General features: G+C 42.0%; 1 protein-coding gene across 1 annotated transcript in view; it reads left to right on the top strand.

Annotated features, from left to right (window-relative positions):
• CWH43 (cell wall biogenesis 43 C-terminal homolog) overlaps positions 1-22,126 on the top strand; it is a 57,648-nt gene extending 35,522 nt beyond the window's left edge. The window contains exons 13-16 of the mRNA XM_062213087.1: positions 4,010-4,154; positions 8,002-8,063; positions 13,520-13,675; positions 21,930-22,126. Coding sequence (XP_062069071.1) covers positions 4,010-4,154; positions 8,002-8,063; positions 13,520-13,675; positions 21,930-22,008 — 442 coding nt within the window. The 3' untranslated portion in view covers positions 22,009-22,126. The remainder of the gene's footprint in view (positions 1-4,009; positions 4,155-8,001; positions 8,064-13,519; positions 13,676-21,929) is intronic.
• Positions 22,127-23,118: the final 992 nt, after the last annotated feature.

Here is a 23,118-nt window from a genome sequence, read left to right as displayed (position 1 = left end):
ACATTACCTGGGAGTGGGATCAGAAGTGGGATGCTAGTGTCAAAGGTGGAGGCTTAGTCTGCTATGCCACAACACCAGCCCCAGGATGGGAGCTCTTTCTGGCTGCCTCTCTCTCTCTCTCTGTCTTAAAATATATACAGTTTAGAAAAGAATAAAATGGAAAAAAAAAAAAAACTTGAAAGCAGAAACTACAGGGCAGCCTTAGCAATGTACTTGGAAAAGAGGTGGGAAAGATGGCTACTAACTACCTACTTAGCGCCCCCCCATCTTATCCTTTAATAGGTTTTCTACTCATTTGATTGAATAATAATGGCAAAGACAATAGCAGTAGCAATGATAGCTGACACTTACTGAAGAGATGTGACTCCAGGGAAGAGGGCAGTGTTTATTGGGTAAGCCATGATATTCTAATGCCTAGAATCAGACAATCTGGTTTGAATACTAATTCAGTCACTAGTTATGTGTCCTTCACCAAATTATTTTAACTTTGAGGCTTAGTTTCTTCATCTGTAAATCAGGAACAACAATCCTACCTATTTCATTGGGTTCTTTTGGAATTAAATGAGATATATGATCTCATAGAAAGTACGAGAATACAGGAAGTGTTCAGTTAATACTGGCCATTGTTAAACCAAATCAGACCTTTTGTTTATATTTTGATGTGGAACTGTAAATTTTTTAAAAAGATTCATTTATTTATTTGGAAGGCAGAGTTACAGAGAGGCAGAGGCAGAGAAAGTGAGAAAAAAGTCTTCCATCCTCTGATTCACTCCCCAAATGGTCACAACGGCTAGAGCTGGGCTGATCTGAAGCTAGGAGCCAGGAGCGTCTTCTGAGTCTCCCACTTGGGTGCAGGGGCCCAAGCACTTGGGCCATCTTCTTAATTTTTTAAAAAAGATTTACTTTATCTATTTGAAAGGCAGAGTTACAGAGAGAGGTAGAGACAGAGAAAGAGGTCTTCCATCTGCTGGTTCACTCCCCAGATGGCTGCAACGGCCGTAGCTGTGCCGATCTGAAGCCAGGAGCCAGGAGTTTCCTCTGGATCTCACATGTGGGCTCAGGGGCCCAAGGACCTGGGCCATCCTCCACTGCTATCTCAGGCCATAGTAGAGAGCTGGATTGGAAGAGGAGCAGCCAGGACTAGAACCAGCTCCCTTAAGGGATGCTGGCGCTTTAGGCCAGAGCTTTAACCCACTGCACCACAGCACCGGCCCCAGCACTTGGGCCATCTTCTACTGCTTTCCCAGGCCATAGCAGAGAGCTGGATCAGAAGGGAGCATCCGGGACTCAAACTAGCACCCTTATGGGATGCTGGTGCTGCAGGTAGCACCCTTATTTATTACGTCACAGTGCTGCCCCCAGACAATTTTAAATATATGATATACTGGGCAGCTGAGAAGAGAATGCATCATCAAACGTGAATCAAACATCTGTTATGTCACAAGCACAGAGATGGACCCAGTCTCCCTCTTTCTTGGGAGCCACCACTCCTGTGTCACTCCTTAGTGTTCATGAACACTGGAGCCTCCCGGCAGCCAACAGAGAAAAGCTCGCCCCTTGCATCGTTTGTAAAGCCGTCGTTACACGTTTCTGTTTGCCATTGTGTTCTAGGCTACTAGAGAAATTCTCACTATGAATAAGTATTTAGAGATTTTGTTTCCCAATGATTATGGCCTACAAATTGAAAATCCTATTAGGAATGAATTACAGAATGCTTGTGCATGTTATTAGCTGATTCAACAAGGCTTTTAAAATTAATGACTATGCAAATATCTCTTTTATGACCAGTAAATAGGAATGAGCAGCACTTCTTAGAAGTCATCTAGGTAAACACCATCACAAAAATGGATCTTATTTTCAGTCATTAACTGAGCCATTGGCTAATCACCATTTAAAAAAATTTATTACATGTAACACGTGTACAGAGGACAGAACACAGAACCTGTTGTCAAGAGGCCTGAGGCTTAGTTTTGGCCAGATAACCTTGTGAGTTCCAATCCTGTCTGTGGAAACAGAGTAAAATTCTCTTTTCCAGTTCATGTTATAGGGCATTGGGATGATCAGTTATTAACAGATAAGAAAAAAGAGAAGATATGTACATTCTCTCCCTCTTATTCTCTTCCTCTCTCCCCCCCTTCCTCCTGTGCATGCACAGACTTTTTAATTGGATTATTTTTGTGAGATTTATCTCCTGACAAAATATAAAACCAAATTCACAGCCTATTTTCTAGGCTAGGATGATATACTAAAATATATTTGGATGGTAGCACTATCCATGGTGCAGTGGCTTTGGAATGTTCTATATCTGGATTGGAATCCTAGTTGCATGCATTGGAAGTAACAGATCACTGCAGACCAAGTGAAAGGGCTACTTACCAAATGTTGGAAGGGGCCAAGCAACAAGTAAGAGATGCAGAGGCACTTGCATGGTACTAACCGTGGGGAGTCCTCACCAGCCTTAGGACTGAAGGAATGATGTTCTAGGAGCCCAGTCAGATCTGGACCACAGACTACAGTCACTGGCAGAGGGACTGCGGAAGAAATACCCCAACTTTGCTCTTCCCTGTCCTTTTCGTCTCCTGCTGGTGCCTCCAAATTGGTCAAACCTAACTGGAAATCAGCACAGAAGGGAGCCCAGGAGACCAAACCTGCAGGGCACAGCCTCCCAGGGCATAGAGAAGGCCAGAGGACGGATCTAGGGAGGGGAGTAGAGAAAGCTATGGGCTTCATCAAGCTCCCTTGCAAATGCCTGCCTCCCTACCACATGCCTGCAGTGATTATGAGAATTCTGTGTCAAAGGTGTTTAACAAATGGTGATTCTTTTCACCCCTCTGTTTCTTGAGAGCTCTTTCAATAACACTCAGCTGCCTGTACATATGAAGGTTCTTCAAAAAATCATGGAAATGCATATTATGAAAAAACTATGCATGGATTTCAAATTTTTTGTAATGAAATAACTGTTAATTCCAGTTTTTCACAAACTTTTTGAGGTTGCCTCATGTTTATGCAGTTTAGTCCTTCTTAGATCTCCCCTCCCTAAGGTTTCTTCCATCTTCTCAGTACTTGGAGATCTCCCGCCATCTTCCTTTGTCACTTTCCCCCAAGTACTCATTTATGAGCTATCTTTCTGCGTAAATGCCTGTGTTTGTCTACTGCCTATTTGCTCTTAGAAACATCCCCTGCTGTTATTCTAGGCTACGTATCACAGGCAACCCAAAGTCCCCTGCTTCTGGCTTCTGGGTTGTTTGACCACTGGGAGGCGCTAGTGTCAGATTGGAGGCGGCAGGAGTTGGGGAACCAGGGCATTTCTCTTCCACTCTCTCTGCCTTCTTGCTGTCTCTGGCAGCAGTTAAATATCTTTCTGTTGCTCCAGGTCCTCCTCCAAATAGACTGATTCTGAACTCTGCAAAAGCTTGAGGAACCTGCCTCATGATCTCAGTTGTATGTCAACAGTGTTTGGCATTAAAGAAAAAAAAAAAAAAAACCCACCATGATCAGTTAGTATTTGAGCAGAAGAGCCAAGGGCACTTTCAGAAATTGTTCAGTTGAAAGAATGGGGTGGGTATCAAAAGCCTCGTGTGCTCTGTGAGTGTTAGGATTCTCTTTAGCAGTATTCCTGGATTTTTTTTTTTTCTTTTTGACTGCTGGTTTTTAGCTGTAATACCATTGATCAGGCCTATGTCACTAATAAAATTTATTCCAATGAAAAATGGAATCAATGCTGTATTTAGAGTGCATATATAAGTCAACTTGACTCCACATAATTTGCAGGGAAAGATTGTATTGTTCATAGTCACACTTTCATCATCTGACCCAGTTGAGGAACTATGTATGTTTTGTTTATTTGTGTACCATTAAGACATTACCCTAGTAGGAGTTATTCTGGATTTGTGCACTCTTTGAAGATGTTGTTTGAAAAGTTAGGCATCTAAGACTTAAAAAAATTTTTTTTTCAACTGCATTTTTGCCTTTTTTTTTTTTTTTTTTTTTTTTTTTTTTTTTTTTTTAGAGATGATCTCGACAGGAAACTGCAGGCTATTGCTGTTTCAAAACTACTGAAAAACAGCTCCAATCAAGTGCTATTTCTGGGTTATATCACTTCAGCACCTGGTTCCAGAGATTATCTACAGCTCATTGAACATGGCAATGTGAAGGTAACACGATCCTAATAGGATTTCTGACTTGTTAAGTAAAATACTTCTTTTTCTCTCATGTTAAAAAAAAAAACACCTCACCATCTTGGCCATTTAATATGTATTCTGATTACTGCTACACAGAAAACAAGTCACAAAACATACTGTATTGAAACAACAGCCATTGAATGTTAGCTTACAGATCTGTAGTTTGGACAGAGCTCAGTGGGGATAGTTTGTGTTCATGCAGGACCAGCGAGATGGTTCAGCTGCTGATCGAGGGGTCATTTTTGTAGGTGATTCACAGATGGAAAGTTGGTGCTTTGGACTTGAGATGTGGTTCTCTGTGGGATACTTGGGCCCTGCATGGCAGCCAGGTTCCAAGAGTGAGTGTTTTGACAAAGAGGCAGGAAGCACCTATATTGCCTTCTGTGACTTAACCCTGTACATCATCACAAGTCTGATCGAATTCACCTGGAAGCAATCCTGCCTCTTGGGAGAAGGAATATTAAAGTCACAAAATATCATATGGCAAGTGAGATACTATTGCAGCCACAAGCGGGAAATACAGTCTGCCACATTATGTAAGTTAATTTTGATGTTGAGAGTAAAAGACACAATGAACTGTCACACAGAGAAAATGGCTGTGCAGCCACACGGAGCCTCACCAAATGACTTTGTATTTACCTTTTCAGGTCTAAAACCCTTGAATTTGTCATTGTCCCCAGATATAAGCATGCTCTGGGGAACAGACACATAAATGAAATCCTCAGAAGACTGATACACACACACATGCACACACACACTAGAATGTTAAATGCATTCATTTAAAATGAAGAATATAATTGCTATATTTAGTTATACCCTTTGAAGGCTCCTTTGCATTTTGACTTCATGTCTTAATTAATGTCTGTAGAGAAAAGTATCCATCTTATGTTTATTTTACTCTTGAACTCTTTTTAGAGTGCAACACTGTTCACTGAGCACTGTGAACGAGAGGTGAGGGACAGCATGACATGATGAGGCTTTCTGGATGTGATGGGAAACACAAATGACAATGGCTTACATAAGAAGTGTATTTCTTTATGTAGAAGTCCAGGCAAGTGAATGCATGGTGCCTGGAGTCCATGCTGTTCTGTGGTTCCATTTGACAAGGACTCCATTCCTAAATTTGCCTCGTGGTCCAAGTTGGCAGCATCCATGTTCTATTTAGCTGCGTAGAAGAAGGCATGAAGAAAGACTAGGAGCACAGGCAAGTTATCTCTCAAGGCAAATTCCAGGGAACTGACCTTCAACACATGTACTTACAGTTCATTGACTGGGATTCAGCCATATATTTCCACACCTTTGAACAGGTGAGAGGTGTAATGTTTGATCTTAATGGCTTTATACCTAGCCAAAAACACTGTACTATTGCGAAAGAAGCAGGGCAGATACTGGGCAGAGGAGTTAATCTCTGCATTCATGGGTAAGGCAGAAAGGAGTCCTAATGAACCCGGAGGGTTGGGTTCCAGTCGGAAGACCATGATGGTGATATCTGTTATTATAGAGAGTATGTAAGGAAGAAAAGTTTCGCAAAGAAGATGAGTTCAACTTTGGTCTGAATTTGGGGCATCTGTAGGACATTAATGGGAATGTCCAATATGCAGGTGGATTTATGGATCTGGAATTCTGAAAGGCAATCAGGACTAGAGATAGGGGTTAAGGGGTTGCAACCATATAGATGGCCATTGAAACAATGGAGGTAGGTGATATTGCTATGTGGTTAGAGAAGTATAAAAGTAAGGCTAAAGAAAACTTCCCAAAAGGCCACTTTAATTTGGCTATCATGTGTGTGGTGGGTGAGGGAAGGGAAGACTGATTATCTAAGGCAAGAGCTTAAAGAGAGTTCAAAAGAGTAAAAGGGAAAAGTAAAATGTATGAACCCCAGTCTATCAGTTTCTTTTTTTTAACCATGGTAGAACAAACTACTTCAAAACCTAGTGGCTTAAAACAGCCTCATTTAATATTTTCATGATTGCATGTGTTGACTGGGTGACTTTCTGTTCTTGTTTGGGTTTACTGGTGCAGTCAGCTGGTGGCTCTGCTATGGCTGGAAGGGCCAAGATGGCGCCAGTCACTTGTTTGTGGCCTTGGTGCTGAGCCTGTCTCTCCACATAGTTGCTTAGCATTTACCAGGCTGGCTGGTGCCATGTTGACCAGCTACGTGATCTTGTGGCAAGTTGCTTGACGCTTCTGGGCCTCAATTACCTCATCTATAAGTGGCTATAGTAATATCTATCCTATGTAGGGCTATCACGAGGAAGAAACAGAAGAACATGTCCACAAAGCACCCCCCTCCATATATGTATTATGTGTCTGGCTGTATGTATAAAATCAGATATGATAAATATGTAAGTACATGGGTCTGTAAAGGGCAAAAGAGTGTTAATAAGATATTTGGCAAGTCTAAGGACAAAATGCCTCTCTGTGATAAAGGGTGTTCTTGGATTGTGTGTGAGTGTAAGGGGTATACATGATTTTTGGGAAAAGGAATTTTATTTGATCTTTATTTAATCCTTTGTTGGTTTCTACTATCATGGCCAAAAGCTGTGTTAAGAGTGGCAGTGGATTCTGATATTGCATTTTCTATTAGGAAGTTTATTAATGTGGAGAGGAGTTTCCTCATAAATGCTTAGATGAACAGATTTTTCTCTTTAAGAAACGAGTGCTTAAATTCTGAAGTCTTAAAATTTGGCAGCATCTTTTTAAAGCCTAATAAAGTAAAATGGTAGTTAAACAGACATATAGTTTATATTATTCCCAGTATATACAGCTGAATGACTAAATCTGACAGCTGAATGCCTAAATCTGTATCTCTCCATGGGGTAAATTAGGACAATGTTTCTTTTACTTCTTTACTTTCTTATCATTAAAAATTTTAATTAAGAATTTAAATGTATTACACATTTATTCATGTATATGAAAAAATATATGTATGTAATATAAATAATAATAAAGATTATTTAACAGGCATCCATGTGTCTAGCACCAAGCTTAAGAAAAATATTTAAGAGATGGATAATAAATTACAGTGGATTTATGACTTAAAAATATGTTTTAATTAGATTTTAATAGTGGAATTCAGAAGTAAAAAGTCAGGTCTAATTTTTATAGAATGTTTAAAAAGACGAAAATGGAGATTTCGTCCTTCAATATAAAAGCTCCCTATTTATAGTTCTACCAACACATTATAGAAAAAATATATTTCTCTTCTACTTCCCTGATGAAAAATAACCCCGGTCTCAAGCTTTCAACATCAAAAAGACTCATGATTGCTCTCGAAATGTGTATATTTCCATGATTCAATTTAACAAACACAGATTGAACACCTGCTGAATGCCAGGCTTCATGCTAAGCACCAGGCAGCTGAAAGTGACTCAGAGGCCCGCCCTCTGCCCTGGGAGGGGAGGCTGGGGACATAAACAAGGCACCGTGGCACCGTGGTGTAGCTGGTGTGTGTTAGGTGCTGTGACAGAGGATGACCAGGAAGAGGTAGGCACTTCTGCTTGGGCTGGGATACCTGGGGAGCTGCAGGAAGCCTGGGACGGTATAGAGGTTACCGACTCACCTGTCTGATTCCCTCTCTCGTCGGCCCTCATCTTTGTATTGCTAGCATTTAGTATAGGAGCTAGATGGGTGCATAGTAGGTGATCAAGAAATATTTGTAGAATGAACAAGTCTTTGGACCTGAAAGGATCCGGAGGAGCCAGGAAGAGACAGTGGCGTGCAGAAAGGCATTTTTTGGTCTCTGCAGCTCATGTGCTTTTGGAAATTGAGAGTAGAACATTGCTTCTTACCTCGGAACCTTCTCCTCTCTGCCTTCCAGGACATTGACAGCACAGACCGTGACAGATGGTGTGAGTACATCATGTATCGAGGGCTGATCAGGTGAGCACAGGTGGTTGGCTTTTATCTGTTATTACTGTGATCTTCTGGGTCTATCCCAGAAGGAGAAACTTCATGGAGGCAATTCATTTTTGTGATTTTTAATAAACATTATTTTGGCTAGTTACCCTAGTTAATTTTTTTTTGAGGCATAGCCTTATGATTTAAGAAAGAACTAATAGCTAAGCAAAGAAAGCTTAATCTTGTAATGGGGATTCTGTGTAAACTACTAGGCAGGGTGAGTTCACAACTATCAACACACACTAGGAATGGCACCACTTTGGACTACAGGACACGGTGGAAAGAGCATGGTGCGTGGCATGAGAATGTCCTGGGTTTGTAGTTCAGCCTTGCCAGTTTCTAATCATGTAATCTTGGCTACATGAATTAATTTGGGGCTATCATTATTCTGTAGTGAGAGGTCTGATAAATAATATTTTTAAAAAATACCATGCCATATAAAATATTAAAACACACACACATATTTGGATTATCTATAATTGGACACATAGATACATATATATGATCCAAAATAATATAGATGAAATATCTCAAAATTCAAGTATATAACTGCATAAATTAGCTTTGAAGGCAGTATTTAAATAAAGCTGGGAGCAGTTTAATGCAAAAAAGAAGGACTGACCATTCATTCATGTGGTAAGTAAGTATTTATTGATCATCTATTAAGTACCAGCTGTGTTCTAGGCAGGGAATATAGAATAGGAATAGTTCTTGATCATCATAGCATTTATACTCTAGTGGGAAGAAACAGAAGATAACCAAGTAAGAAATGATAGGCTATGGCAGACAGAGATAAGTATGATTAAAGAAAAAAAGAAAAAGAAAAGTGGCAGGTAAAGAGGATGGGGGTTCTGGGAATGGCCACGAGAGGTTACACGGGGCAGGCAGGGTGGGCAGTGCCTGATGAAGTGAGGGAGTCCACCTGCACAGATACTGGGACGAGCGCGCCAGGCAGGGGACAGAAAGTGCAAAGCCTGAGGGCCCATGCTGAGTCGTTCTCGGGGACAGTGAGGAGGCCAGTGTGGCTGGAGGACAGTGAGACGGGAGGTGACCCATGCTGAGTCGTTCTCGGGGACAGTGAGGAGGCCAGTGTGGCTGGAGGACAGTGAGACGGGAGGTGACCCGCGAGAGGCAAGTGGAGAACCACCTGCAGGCCCCTTCAGTCAGGCAGCCCCGTGGGGCACCGTCCCTGACGCTCAGGGCCCCTTCTGTTGCAGAAACTTCGGGGATGTTCGACCTGCGGCCTGTAACTACCCTCCCTGACCGTGAGGGGAACCCTGGTTTGAGCTTTTGGATGGCTCTCTCGGGGCCTCCGCCTGCCCTCCACGTGGCTCGTCACCCTCACATACCTCCATCTTGACTGCCTGCAAACAGAAACGATGTTGAAGCGGTCACCCACCGAGCAGTGTTACCTTCTATGACCTACACTGTGGTCTGCACTGCTGAGGAGCAATGCTTACCTTCCAGGGATGCTTCAAATCACTCCTCTGCCAGTGGCGATAAGGCTTGTTCACTTATGAGTCACAGCCCAGTGAAAGCAAACTGTTAGGTTCTCCTGCTCTGTACCCCACGTGTCATTCAACAAACACTGATGGAGCACAGTGGACGCCAGGCAGCAGGAATAGAAATCAGCACAACAGAGACGGCTCTCTGCCCATAACTGCATGATGTCATGTTTTAGAAGGCAACCAGAGTGATAGGAAAAGCCTGAACAGGGTGAGCAGCATCCAGGGTGTGCAGGTAGGGTGTCCTGGTGAGGAGGGGGTTGGGTAGGTCTTACAAAGATGACATTTGAGCCAAGATTTGAAGGAGAGAGCCACGTGGCTGTCCCAGAGAATCATCTTTCAGGGAGAGACACGTTAGTGCAACAGCCACAAGGCAGCAGGGCTGAATGTGTTTGAGGAAAAGGGAGGCTGGTAGGGCTGCAGTGTGTGTTGGGGGGCTCGGGGGTACAGAGGAGGGGGTGGCAAAGGAGGAGAGGGGAGAGAGTGTGGGAAGGGCGAAGGAAGCAGATCTTGTAGGTTCTGTGGACCCCTTTTAAGGACCTTTGATGCATTAGTAAAATGCACACCATGCGTTCATATGCTTACTGAAGTGGGCCACGGAGGCCCTTCGGAGGCTAGGCCTGCACTGGTTAAGATGAACCCACGGCTGGCACCGCGGCTCACTAGGCTAATCCTCCACCTGCAGCGCCGGCACCCCGGGTTCTAGTCCTGGTCGGGGCGCCGGATTCTGTCCCAGTTGCCCCTCTTCCAGGCCAGCTCTCTGCTGTGGCCCGGGAAGGCAGTGGAGGATGGCCCAAGTGCTTGGGCCCTGCACCCACACGGGGGACCAGGAGGAAGCACCTGGCTCCTGGCTTCGGATCCGCTTAGCGGACTGGCCACAGCGGGCCGGCCCTAGCGGCCATTTGGGGGTGAACCAACGGCAAAAGGAAGACCTTTCTCTCTCTCTCTCTCTCTCTCTCTCTCTCTCTCTCTCACTATCTAACTCTATTTATCTAAATAAATAAATAAAAGATGAACTCAGAAACCCCAGCATGCCTAGAACATGTGTGCATGATTATAGGACAAGCAGCTTGCCTGTTGGTTTGGTGTTTAAAGGGTTAAGGTAGGAGGGTGCCTGCTGAAGGGTTCATTTGTCAATATTTTATATCTCAGCTGGAAAACATGTTTCTGGTCAAATATTTGCCAAAGGGCTTGTTTTAATGGACATATCAGAATTTCTAGAAATAAGTATAATTCCAAATTGCAAAAACTGTTGGTCAACAAGGAACAGGGCCTGCACGAGTTGGTGGGCCTGAGACCTATATTACCTCTCCCTAGGAGAGTGGGATGGCAGGCTTGATGCAGGTATTTATATTTATGTATATAGTTTGATACATTTGTGAATATATACAAAACTTAATGAGTGTGTATTAGTTCCAGCTGTCATAACAAAATGCCACATCCAATGGAAGTTTATTTTCTCCTAGTACTGGAGGTCAAGGTGATGGAAGGCGGTGCCTTCTTGCTGTGTGATCACATTGCCTTCCTTGGCATGTAGCTGCAAAGCGAGGGAAGGGGCTCTCTGGTGTCTCTTCTGGTCCTGTGGGATCTGCCCTCTTCCCTGCTGACTTCATTTGAGTGTAATTAGTTGTATGGAGGCCCGTCTTTAAGTGCAGCCACCCTGGGGGAGGGGGGTTACGGCTTCAACACAGGGATTTTGAGGGGAGCACAAACATCTGGTCTGTAACAGGTGGCAAGGGAGTTTTAAGGATACCCAAATTCATGAAGTGAGGGACCACTGTTTTTCAGTTTCTTTGCACAAAACATATTCTATAAACTTTATTTCACTCACCTATTTAATGCCCTGTGCTTAGCAAGTGCTTAATAAAGTACTTACTGGACAAGAGCAGGAGAGGCCATGCTTTGCTAGAAGGGTTGGCTTGTTAGGTTCCCTAGCTTCAAGGACTCTGGGAGTGTCCTTGAAGGCTGTGGCTATGAATGGGTTGGAACTCTGATCTTAGAGACTTGAGAAATAGCCTAGATTTAATAGAGACCATGGCTTATAATGACAAGGAGCTGCATGGACTTGGAAGCTGAGCTTAGACAAATGCCTTACCCTGACAGCTCAGACCCACGGCTGATGGTCAGCTGCAACTCCTCCAGGCCCCCTTCATGGTAGGTGGACTCGCTGCCTTGGCCTGCCCTGGTGCTGAGTTTGCTTTTGATTTGTATGTGGTTCACGGGGTTGGTTTTAATGCTCCTCCTTTTGCCACTCTGGCGCAAGCCCCCACTGTTTCCTTCCCAGGACACCGCAGTGGGCTGCTAACCAGCCTGCCTGCTCCGCCCTTTCCCTGGAGGCTGTCTTCTACACAGGACCTACCGAAGCTCTCTGCCTAAACCCCTTTAATGGATTCCTAGCTCAGTGTCAGACAAAACAAAGTCCTTAAGGTGCCTGCAAGGAAGGCTTTGCTTCCCCTGTCGCCAACACCCACCCCACCCTAATCTCCCATGTTTCCCCTCAGATCTCCTACTCCACTCAGGGTACAGTCAGTTCCCAAATATCAGGCCACATTTCTACCTCAGGACCCTGGCATTTGTGGTGTTCTCTCTCTCTTTTTGTTTTAAGATTTTTTATTTTATTTTAAAGGCAGTTACAGAGAGGGAGAGAGAGAGAGAGAGAGAGAGAGAGAGAGAGAGATCTTCCATCTGCTGGTTCACTCCCTAAATGGCTGCAACAGGCAGAGCTGGGCCCAACCAAAGCAAGCAGCCAGGAGCCTCCTCCGGGTCTCCCATGCAGGTGCAGGGTCCAAGGACTTGGGCCATCTTCCACTGCTTTCCTAGGCCATAGCAGAGAGCTGGATCAGAAGTGGAGCAGCTGGGACTCGAAGTGGCGCCCATATGGGAAGCCGGCACTGCAGGCAGTGGCTTTACCTGCTGTGCCACAGCACCAGCTCCATGTGATTCCCGTTCTTTTAGACACTCTCTAGGCTCAGCACTGTGACATAGTGGGTAAAGCCACTGCTTTTGTTAAAGAACAAACAAACAAACAAAAACCCCACTCTCCTGGATCTGTGTGCCTTGCTCCCTCACCTCATTCAATTTTTGGCTCCAATGTCACTTCATCAGCGAGTTTGCCTTGACCAGGTGCCAGAAAGCAGCAGCCTCTACCCCCCTGGCTTCCCTGTCCTCCGTACTGTGCTTGTGCCCATCATCAACTGATAGATTCTACACAACCCACTTCCTTAATTGGTCCTCAACGAGAACAGAGGGACCTAACCCAGTACCTAGAACAGTGCTGTGTGTGGTAGGGACTTGATATCCATTTACTTCACTGGATGAATGAATGACTTAAGATGGAGTAGTAATTCTTTTTTTTTTTTTTCTTGGATGAGGCAAAATAAAAATAAGATGAATTCTTTGCTTCTCACGGTTGCTGCATTTTCCCATCTGAGCTTCTCAGAACTATTTGGATAGAAATGCATTGAATTTCCTGGAGAACTGAAAGCTCTGAGCCAAAAACAGGATGTGGAATTTTTTCAGACATAGAAAATCTTTGATTTTTGACTCAGAAGTGAAAATATATGTGTAATATTTGATTTTTTTTAAAGGTAAGAAAAAATTTAGGCATATGCTCCTGCCAATCTGAAGAGTCCCTGTTATTAACTCAAATATAATTATGTGAAAGCAGTTTATGTAGACAGAATATTCACTAGTGGAAAAAGTAAAGTAAGGTTGCTAAGTATACTTAGAGAAACCTGTGAACATACTCCTTGGTTATATAATAAAATTATTTCTATTAATATTTAGAGTAATAAATCAAGCTAATTCTTGTGATATATGGAGTAGAGTTAGAAAGGTGACATTGGCTTAATAATGAAGGTGCTCTCTATTAGGTCTCATCAGACTTTGATATGATAATACAATCCTTAGAAACCATTTCTATTTTTCCTACAGGTTGGGTTATGCAAGAATCTCCCATGCTGAGCTGAGTGATTCTGAAATTCAGATGGCTAAATTTAGGATCCCTGATGACCCCATTAATTATAGAGACAACCAGAAAATGGTCATAGACCACAGAGAAGTTCCTGAGAAAATTCGTTTCAATCCAAGGTGAGCAAGTTCCTTTATGTTGTAGACTATGGTTCTGAGCTGTTGCATGCCCTTTAGGGGTCCTAAATATTACTGCAAAGTTTTATTGGATTCAAGAAGTTTGTTCCAGGTAAGGGAGTACACGATAAAGATGATAAAACCCTGCTTGGGTTGGAGTTATGGTACTTGCTTTCTGGAGTGGAGAAACATGTCCTCAGGTCAAAAAAGGTCCCGGTAACGTCACCGTCACCATCTTCATCCCCATGGTCCCCACCACAATAGCCGCCATTCGGGTACCACTCTGTCCCAGACCCTGTTCTAGGAGGTTTGTGTGTTTTCTCAGTCAAGCCCATTTGGGGGGTACTCCTGTTAGCCCTGGTTTCCAGTTTAGGAAGCACAGGCTGAGGAACGTGAAGTACCTTCCCCAGGGTTATGTTGCCGCTCGCTGGGAAGGAAGCTTGTTAGCACCATGGGGCTGCTGTGGGTCTCAGCTCCAGCTGCACGTGAGAGTCACTTGGAGAACTTTTATAACCTCACCATCGCCTTGGCCCCATCCCAGGCCAGTTATTCTGGACTTCCTGGGGTTGCGCCTAGGCTTTGGGATTTATTTATTTTAAAGCTAACTTTATTTTTAGATAAAAACATTTGTATATTTTTATTTATTTGAAAGGCAGAGCAAGTGCATATGAGAGAGAAATCTTTTATCCACCGGTTCACTCCCCTAGATGCCCGTAGAGCCAGGGGTGGGTCAGGTGGAAGCCAGGAGCCCAGAACTCCATCTGGGTCTACCACAGGGGTGGCAGCAACCACTTGAGCCATCATCACCAGCTGCCTCCCAGGGTGTAGATTAGCAGAGAGCTAGAAACAGAAGCAGAGCCACAACCTAAACCTAAACACTCTGATGTGGATTGTGGACTTCCCAAGTGGTGTCTTAACTGCTGTGCCTACCCCTCAAGTCTTGATTTGCTTCCATTTCTGTATCTATCTGTATTCTAGAGGTGGAATGTGGTTGTGAAGGGCTTGGGATCCGTGGTCAGGCTCCTGGCTCTAATCTGCACACTTGGCAACAGCTGGGCCACTGTGGGCAGTTGCTTCTCCAAATCTCAAGTTTCTCATCTAAAAATGGGAAAAACATAGTAGTGCATGTATCCTAAGGTGGCTTGAGGTTTGAATGACACATAAAGTTCTTAGAATAGTGCATATCATGACTGCTCAGTCATCATGTGAGAACAACAATACATAGTATTTGTGGTAGTAATGGTAGAAGTAAAATGGAAAGTTTCCCTCCTCTGACTTTTTTTTTTTTTTTAAGATTTATTTATTTGGAAGGCAGAGCTACAGAGAGACAAAGGGAGAGAGAGAGAATCCTCTACCCACTGATTTACTCCCTAAATGACCACAATGGCTGGAGCTGGGCCCATCCAAAGCTAGGAGCCAGGAGCTTCCTCCAGGTCTCTCATGTGGGTGTAGGGGCCCAAGCACTTGGGCCATCTTCCACTGCCTTCCCAGGTCATAGCAGAGAGCTGGATTGGAAGTGGAGCATCCGGGACTTGAGCTGGCATCCACATGGGCTGCTGGTACCACAGCTGTGGCCTTATCCACTACGCCACAGCACTGGCCCCTCTCCTTTGGCTTTTGAGGTGACTTCCTAAATGAAAGCTAGAAAAATCTGGGAAGAAAATAATGTTTTTGTTTCCTTATTCTTCATATACCAGGAGTGTAGAGAAATCCAAATAAAGTATTTTTGGCTAACCACAACTACAGATTGAGCCAAACCAACTGTTAAGGGAGCTGGATCTGCTTTCTCACTCAGTTTAATTATGAAAATAACAAAGGCATAAGTAGAAGGCCTGCTTGAATTTTAAAAATCGTGGTGAGAATGTGTAAGGTCTCTTCTCTTAGCAACTTTCAAGGATATGTATTATTATCATCTGTGGTCACGGAGCTGTACAATAGAGCTCCAGAACTTAACCTAATTAGAACAGTGTCTAAAATCTCTACTACTCTCTCTCTTTCTCAGCCCCTGGAAACCACCGTTCTACTCTGTGCTCCTGGGAGTTCAATACTTTAGATCCCACAGTGAAATCCTTCAGTATTTATCATCCTGTGCCTGGCTTATTTCACTTGGCACGGTGTTCTTCAGGTTCATCATGGTTTCCATAAATGACAGAATTTCCTTCTTTGTAAAGGATTCATATTCTCTTGTGTGTGTGGGTGCCACATCTTTGAAATTCTGTCAATGGACACATAGGTTGATTCCATCTTTTGGTTTTTGTGAATAAAATTGCAGTAAATATGGGAGATATTTCTTTTTTTAATGGAAAACTTTTATTTAATCACTATAAATTTTTGGATTATAGTGGTTCTTCACCCATAACCACCCTCCCACCTGCAAACCATCCCATCTCCTACTCCCTCTCCCATCCCATTCTTCATTAAGATTCATTTTTAATTATCTTTATATACAGAATATCAACTCTATACTAAGTAAAGATTTCAACAGTTTGCACCCACATAGACACACAAAGTATAAAGTACTGTTTGAATACTAGTTTTACTGTTAATTCACATAGTACAACACACTAAGGACAGAGATCCTACATGGGGAGTAGATGCACAATGACTCCTGTTGTTGATTTAACAATTGACACTCTTGTTTATGACGTCAGTAATCACCCGAGGCTCTTGTCATGAGCTATCAAGGCTATGGAAGCCTCTTGAGTTCACAAGCTCTGACCTTATTTAGACAAGGCCATAATCAAAGTGAAAGTTCTCTCCTCCCTTCAGAGAAAGGTACCTCCTTCTTTGATGGCCTGTTCTTTCCGCCGGGATCTCACTCACAGAGATCTTTCATTTAGGTCATTTTTTGCCACAGTGTCTTGGTTTTCCATGTCTGAGATACTCTCATGGGCTTTTTAGCCAGATCCAAATGCCTTAAGGGCTAATTCTGAGGCCAGAGTGCTGTTTAGGACATCTGCCCTTCTATGAGTCTGCTGTGTATCCCACTTCCCATGTTGGATCATTCTCTCCCTTTTTTATTCTACCTGTTATTATTAGCAGACACTAGTCTTGTTTATGTGATCCCTTTGACACTTACTCCTATCTTTATGATCAGCTATAAACTTAAACTGATCACTTTAACTAGTAAGATGGCATTGGTGCCTGCCAACTTAATGGAATTTGGAGTCCCATGGCAAGTTTTTAGCTTACCCTTAGGGGTAAGTCCAAGGGAGTGAGTGCCGAACTGTACATCTCTTCCCTCTCTTATTGGGAGATATTTCTTCAACACTGATTTAATATCCTTTGGACATATACCAAGAAGTAGGATGGTAGATCTTATGGAAGTTATTTTTCATTTTTCAAGAACATGCAGTACTGTTTTCCACAGTGGTTGCACTAATTTATATTCCCACAGCGGTGTATAGGGTTTTTTTTTTAACGATTTATTTTATATATTTGAAAGACAGAGTTACAGAGAGAGGTAGAGATAGAGAGGTATAGGTCTTCCATCTGCTGGTTCACTCCCCAGATGGCCGCAACAACTGGAGCTGCACCGACCCAAAGCCAGGAGCCAGGAGCTTCTTCCGGGTCTCCCATGTGGGCCAAGCACATGGGCCATCTTCCATTGCTTTCCCAGGCCACAGCAGAGAGCTGGATCGTAAGAGGAGCAGCCGGTACTTGAACTGGCGCCCATATGGGATGCCGGCGCTTCAGGCCAGCACCTTAACCCGCTGCGCCACAGTGCCAGCCCCCAGGGTTTCTTTCTTTCATATGTTTGCTAATGTGATATTTTGTATTTTTGTTAATAGCCATTTTTTTTGGCATTTTAAATTTAAGTTTGTTTTATTTAGGTTTAATGTTAATGCCATGCTGTGTTTCAGTAAGAACAATACAGATTCTGGCCCCATTCAGATACAGGTGCAGGGTGATAGCTCATTGTGAGTTTAATTCTAGATTTTCTCTAATTTGTGACACTGAGCATTTTTTCCATACGCCTGTTGGCCATTTGGATAGCTTCTTCTGAGAACGTCTATTCAGGTCCCTTGCCCATTTTTAAAGCAGTTCATCTGTTTTCTTGCTAAGTTGTTTTAGTTCCTTATATATTTTGGATATTAAGCCCTTATCAGATATACAGTGTATAGATATTTTCTCCCATTTCATGGGCTTTCTCCTCACTTTCTAGATTGTTTCATTTGTATGCAAAACCTTTTAGTTTAATGCAGTATCATTTAGTTATTTTTGCTATTGTTGCCTGTGCTTTGGGAAACATATTCAGAAAATTATTGCCTGGCACACATCAAAACATGAGGTCTGAAATTATAAAACTACCATATATATATAATCCATTTTGAGTTTCTTTTTCTTTCTTTTTTAAAGATTTATTTCATTTATTTGAAAGAGAGTTATATAGAGAGGGGTCTTCCATCTGCTGGTTCACTCCCCAAATGACTGCAACGGCCTGAGTAGAGCTGCTTTCCCAGCTGCATTAGCGGAGAGCTGGATTGGAAGTGGAGTAGTTGGGACTCCCAGTGCCCATATGGGATGCTAGTACTGCAGGCCAGGGCTTTAGCCTCCTGCGCCACAGTGCTGGCCCCTTGAGTTTATTTTTGTATATGATGTGAGATAAGAATTTAATCATGTGCACGTGGATGCCCACTTTTCCCCATACCATCTATTGAAGAACTGTCCTACCTTCATCATATGTCCTTGGCACCTTTTTTGACAATGAATTGATGAATACATGGATTTATTTCTGAGCTCCCTACTCTGTTCTATTGGTCTGTGTGTCTGCTTTATGCCAGTCCCATGTTTTTAGGATATTTTGAAATCAGGTATGTGTTGTTATGTCTCTAGTTATTTTTTCTTTGCTCATGACTGCTTATCCTATTTGAGGATTATTATGGTTCCATATAAATTTTAGCATTGTTTTTCCGATTCTTGTGAAATATATCATTAGAGTTTTGATAGGATATCTTCAGTAATATGGATATTTTAACAATATTAATTCCTCCAACCCACGGACATGGGATATCTTTTCATTTGTGTCTCTTTCAATTTCTTTCAACAATATTGCCTAGTTTTCAGTTTAGAAGTCTTTCACCTTGCTTAAATTTATTTTTGTGGGATGCTATTGTAAATTGGATTATCTTCTTGATTTCTTTTTCAGATTGTTCGTTGTTAGTGTACAGAAATCTACTGATTTTTATATGTTGATTTGGTATCCTGAAACTTTTACTAAGTTTATTAAATTAGTCCTAACAGATTTTTGGTGGAGTTCTTAGGATTTTTTATATGTATTTGATCATGTCATTTGCTAACAGGGACAATTTAACTTCTTCATTTCCAATTTGGATGTCTTTTATTTTTTTTTTTCTTTATTATTTGTTCTGCTAAGACTTTTACTACTATGGCACAAATGGGCATTCTCTCTTGTTCCTGATCTTAAAAAAAAAACTTTCAATTTTTCCCCATTTAGTATGATGTTAGCTGTGGGCTTGTCATATTCAGCATGATATTAGCTGTAGCCTTTTTTGTGTTGAGGTACAATGCCTTCTATGGCTAATTTTTTGATAATTATTATTGTGAAAGGATGTTGAATTTTGCTCAATGCTTTTTATTTATCTATTGAGATAATCATGTGATTTTTGTCCTTCATTCTGTTAATATGGTATATCACAATTACTGATTTATTGATGCAAGGATGTTGAACCATCTTTACATTCCAGGGATAAATCCCAGTTGATCCTGGTGTATAATCTTTTCAATGTGCTGTTAAAATTGGTTTTCTAGTATTTTTTGAAGATTTTTTTGTGTGTATATTCATAAGGAATAGTGGCCTCTTATTTTCTTTTTTTTGTAGTGTCCTTGTCAGGATTTATTAGTATTAGGGTAATTCTGGTTTTATAAAATGAGTTTGCAAGTGTTTCCTCCTCTTTGATCTTTTTTTTTTTTTTAAAGAAAAAAGTCTGAGAAGGTCTGATGTTAATCTTTCTTTCAATGTTATATAGACTTCACCAGTGAAACCATCAGATCCTGGTCTTTCTTGGGAGGTTTTTACTTACTAATTTAATCTTAATCATTACTGGACTGTTCAGACCTTGTATTTCTTCATGTTGGGTCTTGGTAGACTTATTTTTCTATGAATTAATATGTTTCTTATTCATGTATAGTTGTTTATAGTTATCTCATGATCCTTTGTGTTTCTAGAGTACCAATTGTAATGTCTCCCCCATCATTCATAATTTGATTTATTTGACACTCCTCTTTTTCTTAGTCTAGCTAAAGGTTTGTCAGTTTTATCTTTGTAACACAACCATCTGTTAATTTTATTGAATTTTTTCTATTGTTTTTCTATCTTCTATTATTTTTGCTCTGTTCTTTATTTTTTCTTTCCTTATTTTGACTGTGGGCTTAGTTTGTTCTTATTTTTCTAAGTCCTTGAGATGTAAAGTTAGATTGTTTGAGATCTTTTTTTTTCTTACCTCAGATAGTGATTGCCATAAATTTTCCTTATAGAACTGCTTTTGCTGCATGCCATATGTTTTGCTATATTTTGTTTCAATTTTCATTTGTATCAAGAAGCTTTTTGATTTTCCTTATTGATTTCTTCTTTGACCTATTGGTTTTTCATGAGTACAGGGTTTAATTTCCACATAACTGTGAACTTCCCAGTTCTTTTTCTGTAACTGATTTCTAGTTTCATATTAATGTGGTTGGGAAAGATACTTGATATGATTTCAGTTTTCTTGAATTTATTTATTTATTTTGACAGGCAGAGTGGACAGTGAGAGAGAGAGAGAGACAGAGAGAAAGGTCTTCCTTTGCCGTTGGTTCACCCACCAATGGCCACCGTGGCCAGTGCACTGCAGCTGGCACACTGCGCTGATCCGATGGCAGGAGCCAGGTGCTTCTCCTGGTCTCCCATGGGGTGCAGGGCCCAAGCACTTGGGCCATCCTCCACTGCACTCCCTGGCCACAGCAGAGTGCTGGCCTGGAAGAGGGGCAACCGGGACAGAATCTGGTGCCCCGACCGGGACTAGAACCTGGTGTGCCGGCGCCACAGGCAGAAGATTAGCCTATTGAGCACAGTGCCGGCCATTTTTAAAAAAACTTTTATTTAGTAAATATAAATTTCCAAAGTACAGCTTATGGATTACAATGGCTTCCCCCCCCCCCCAATAACTTCCCTCCCACCCGCAACCCTCCCAACTCCCACTCCCTCTCTCATTCCATTCACATCAAGATTAATTTTCAATTATATTTATATACAGAAGATCAATTTACTGTTTTGAGGTGACAAAGTAAGCAGATCTCCCATCTCCTACAGTAGATGAATTAATTGGGTATTACGGTTGCTGATAAAGAAAAGAAAAGCAAAGAAGGCCTTTGCTTCCTTTCTGGTGTTTTTTGTTTGTAGCATACCAACTGCAGCTATATAATTAATTATTCATCAACAAAGTAAGAGTTAATCTGCAGCCCATGAACACTTGTAGAAGATTTGGAAGTTGTGCCTGCTTTTTTTTTTTTTTTAAGAATTATTTTATTTATTTGAAAGTCAGAGTTACACAGAGAGAGGAGAGGCAGAGAGAGAGAGAGAGAGAGAGAGAGCGAGCGAGCGCTTCCATTCTGTTGGTTCACTCCCCAAATGACCACAGTGGCCAGAACTGAGCTGATCCAAAGCCAGAAGCCAGGAGCCTCATCCAGGTCTCCCACGCAGGTGCAGGGGCCCAAGGAGTTGGGCCACCTTCCACTGCTTTCCCAGGCCATAGCAGAGAGCTGGATTGGAAGAGGAGCAGCTGGGACTTGAACCGTTGCCCATATGGGATGCCAACACTACAGGCTGGGGCTTTAACCTGCTGGACCACAGTGCCGGCCCTGCATGCTTGTTTTATATACACAAATATACCACGAGTAACAACATCAGCTTTCATGGCCCCTCTGCTAGGAATTGGATATTATTCAAACTCAACACTAGAGAGAAAATCCAGACTTTCTTTTTAGCAGTGTTATCAGCCATGAGTTCTTGAACAATTGTACTTTTGGAATGAGGGCTTTGGAGGTTTAAATTCTAATATATTCTATATATATTACACATATAATTCTATACATATTATATATCTTCCTTTATTCCTTAATTAGCTGTTTTATAAATTGGTCACATCAATCTTGGTTTTATTATAAGTAAACAAGCCATAATAAATGATGTTGGGATTTTCATAAGAACATACCCTTCTGAGTTTTTTTACATGTCAGTTACTTTTTTTTTTTTTTTTAGATTTGGATCCTACAAAGAAGGACACAACTATGAAAACAATCATCATTTTCATATGAATACTCCCAAATACTTTTTATGAACTATTTAAAACCAGAAGTTTTTGGCTGGCAAATCTAAGAGAAAAATATGGAAGAATAGTTTAATGAAAATTGGACAATATACACAAAGAACCTCAATTTTCAAAAAGCATGGTATCTATGTTGTGGGAAAGTCTATCAATTTATAAAATATGTTGTTTAATAAAAGCATTCCTCCAAATTATTTTTCATTAATTTTTGATAAAAAACGTGGGATAATATAAGAAAGTTTTCCTATTAAAGATAAAACAACAGGGGCTGTCATTGTGGTACAGTGGGATAACACCACCACCTGGGACTCCAGTTCCTGTCCTGGATGCTCCATTTCCGATCCAGCTCCCTGTTGATGTGCCTGGTAAAGCAGCAATGCTTGGTCCCCCTGCACCCATGTAGGAGACCTGGATGAAGCTCCTGGCTCCTGGCTTTGGCCTGGCCCAGTGTTAGCTGTTGCAGCCATCTGGGGAGTGAACCAGCAAATGGATGATTCATTTTCTCTCTCTCTCTCTCTCTCTCTCTCTCTCTCTCTTTACTTGTCTCCCTGTAACTCTTTCAAAATAAATAAATAAAATTTTTAAAAATGAAAAAAGATAAAACCATAAAAAAGTCTTAACATTTTGATCTTTTTTTTTTTTTTTTTTTTAACAGGCAGAGTTAGACAGTGAGAGAGAGAGAGAGAGAGAAAGGTCTTCCTTCCGTTGGTTCACCCCCTAAACGGCCAGGAGCCATGTGCTTCCTCCTGGTCTCCCATGCGGGTGCAGGGCCCAAGCACTTGGGCCATCCTCCACTGCCTTCCCGGGCCACAGCAGAGAGCTGGCCTGGAAGAGGAGCAACCGGGACAGAATCCGGTGCTCCGACAGGGACTAGAACCCAGGGTGCCGGCGCTGCAGGTGGAGGATTAGCCTAGTGAGCCGTGGCGCTGGCCCTTAACATTTTGATCCTTAAAAATAGGTACTTGACCGATTAATGAATTGGACTACTTAGAAAAATTAAGCAGCCTGAACTCCTTGGGATACAGTAGAGAAGACATGTTTACAGAGTAAGTCTAATCGTTAGAGGAACAATGCATGTGTGATTCTGACCGACTCATCAGCCGCGGCGAGCCCTTCACCATT

Source organism: Lepus europaeus, chromosome 16, assembly GCF_033115175.1.
Source record: "Lepus europaeus isolate LE1 chromosome 16, mLepTim1.pri, whole genome shotgun sequence".
NCBI classification, from domain to species: domain Eukaryota; kingdom Metazoa; phylum Chordata; class Mammalia; order Lagomorpha; family Leporidae; genus Lepus; species Lepus europaeus.
This window is presented reverse-complemented; position numbering and strand designations above follow the sequence as displayed.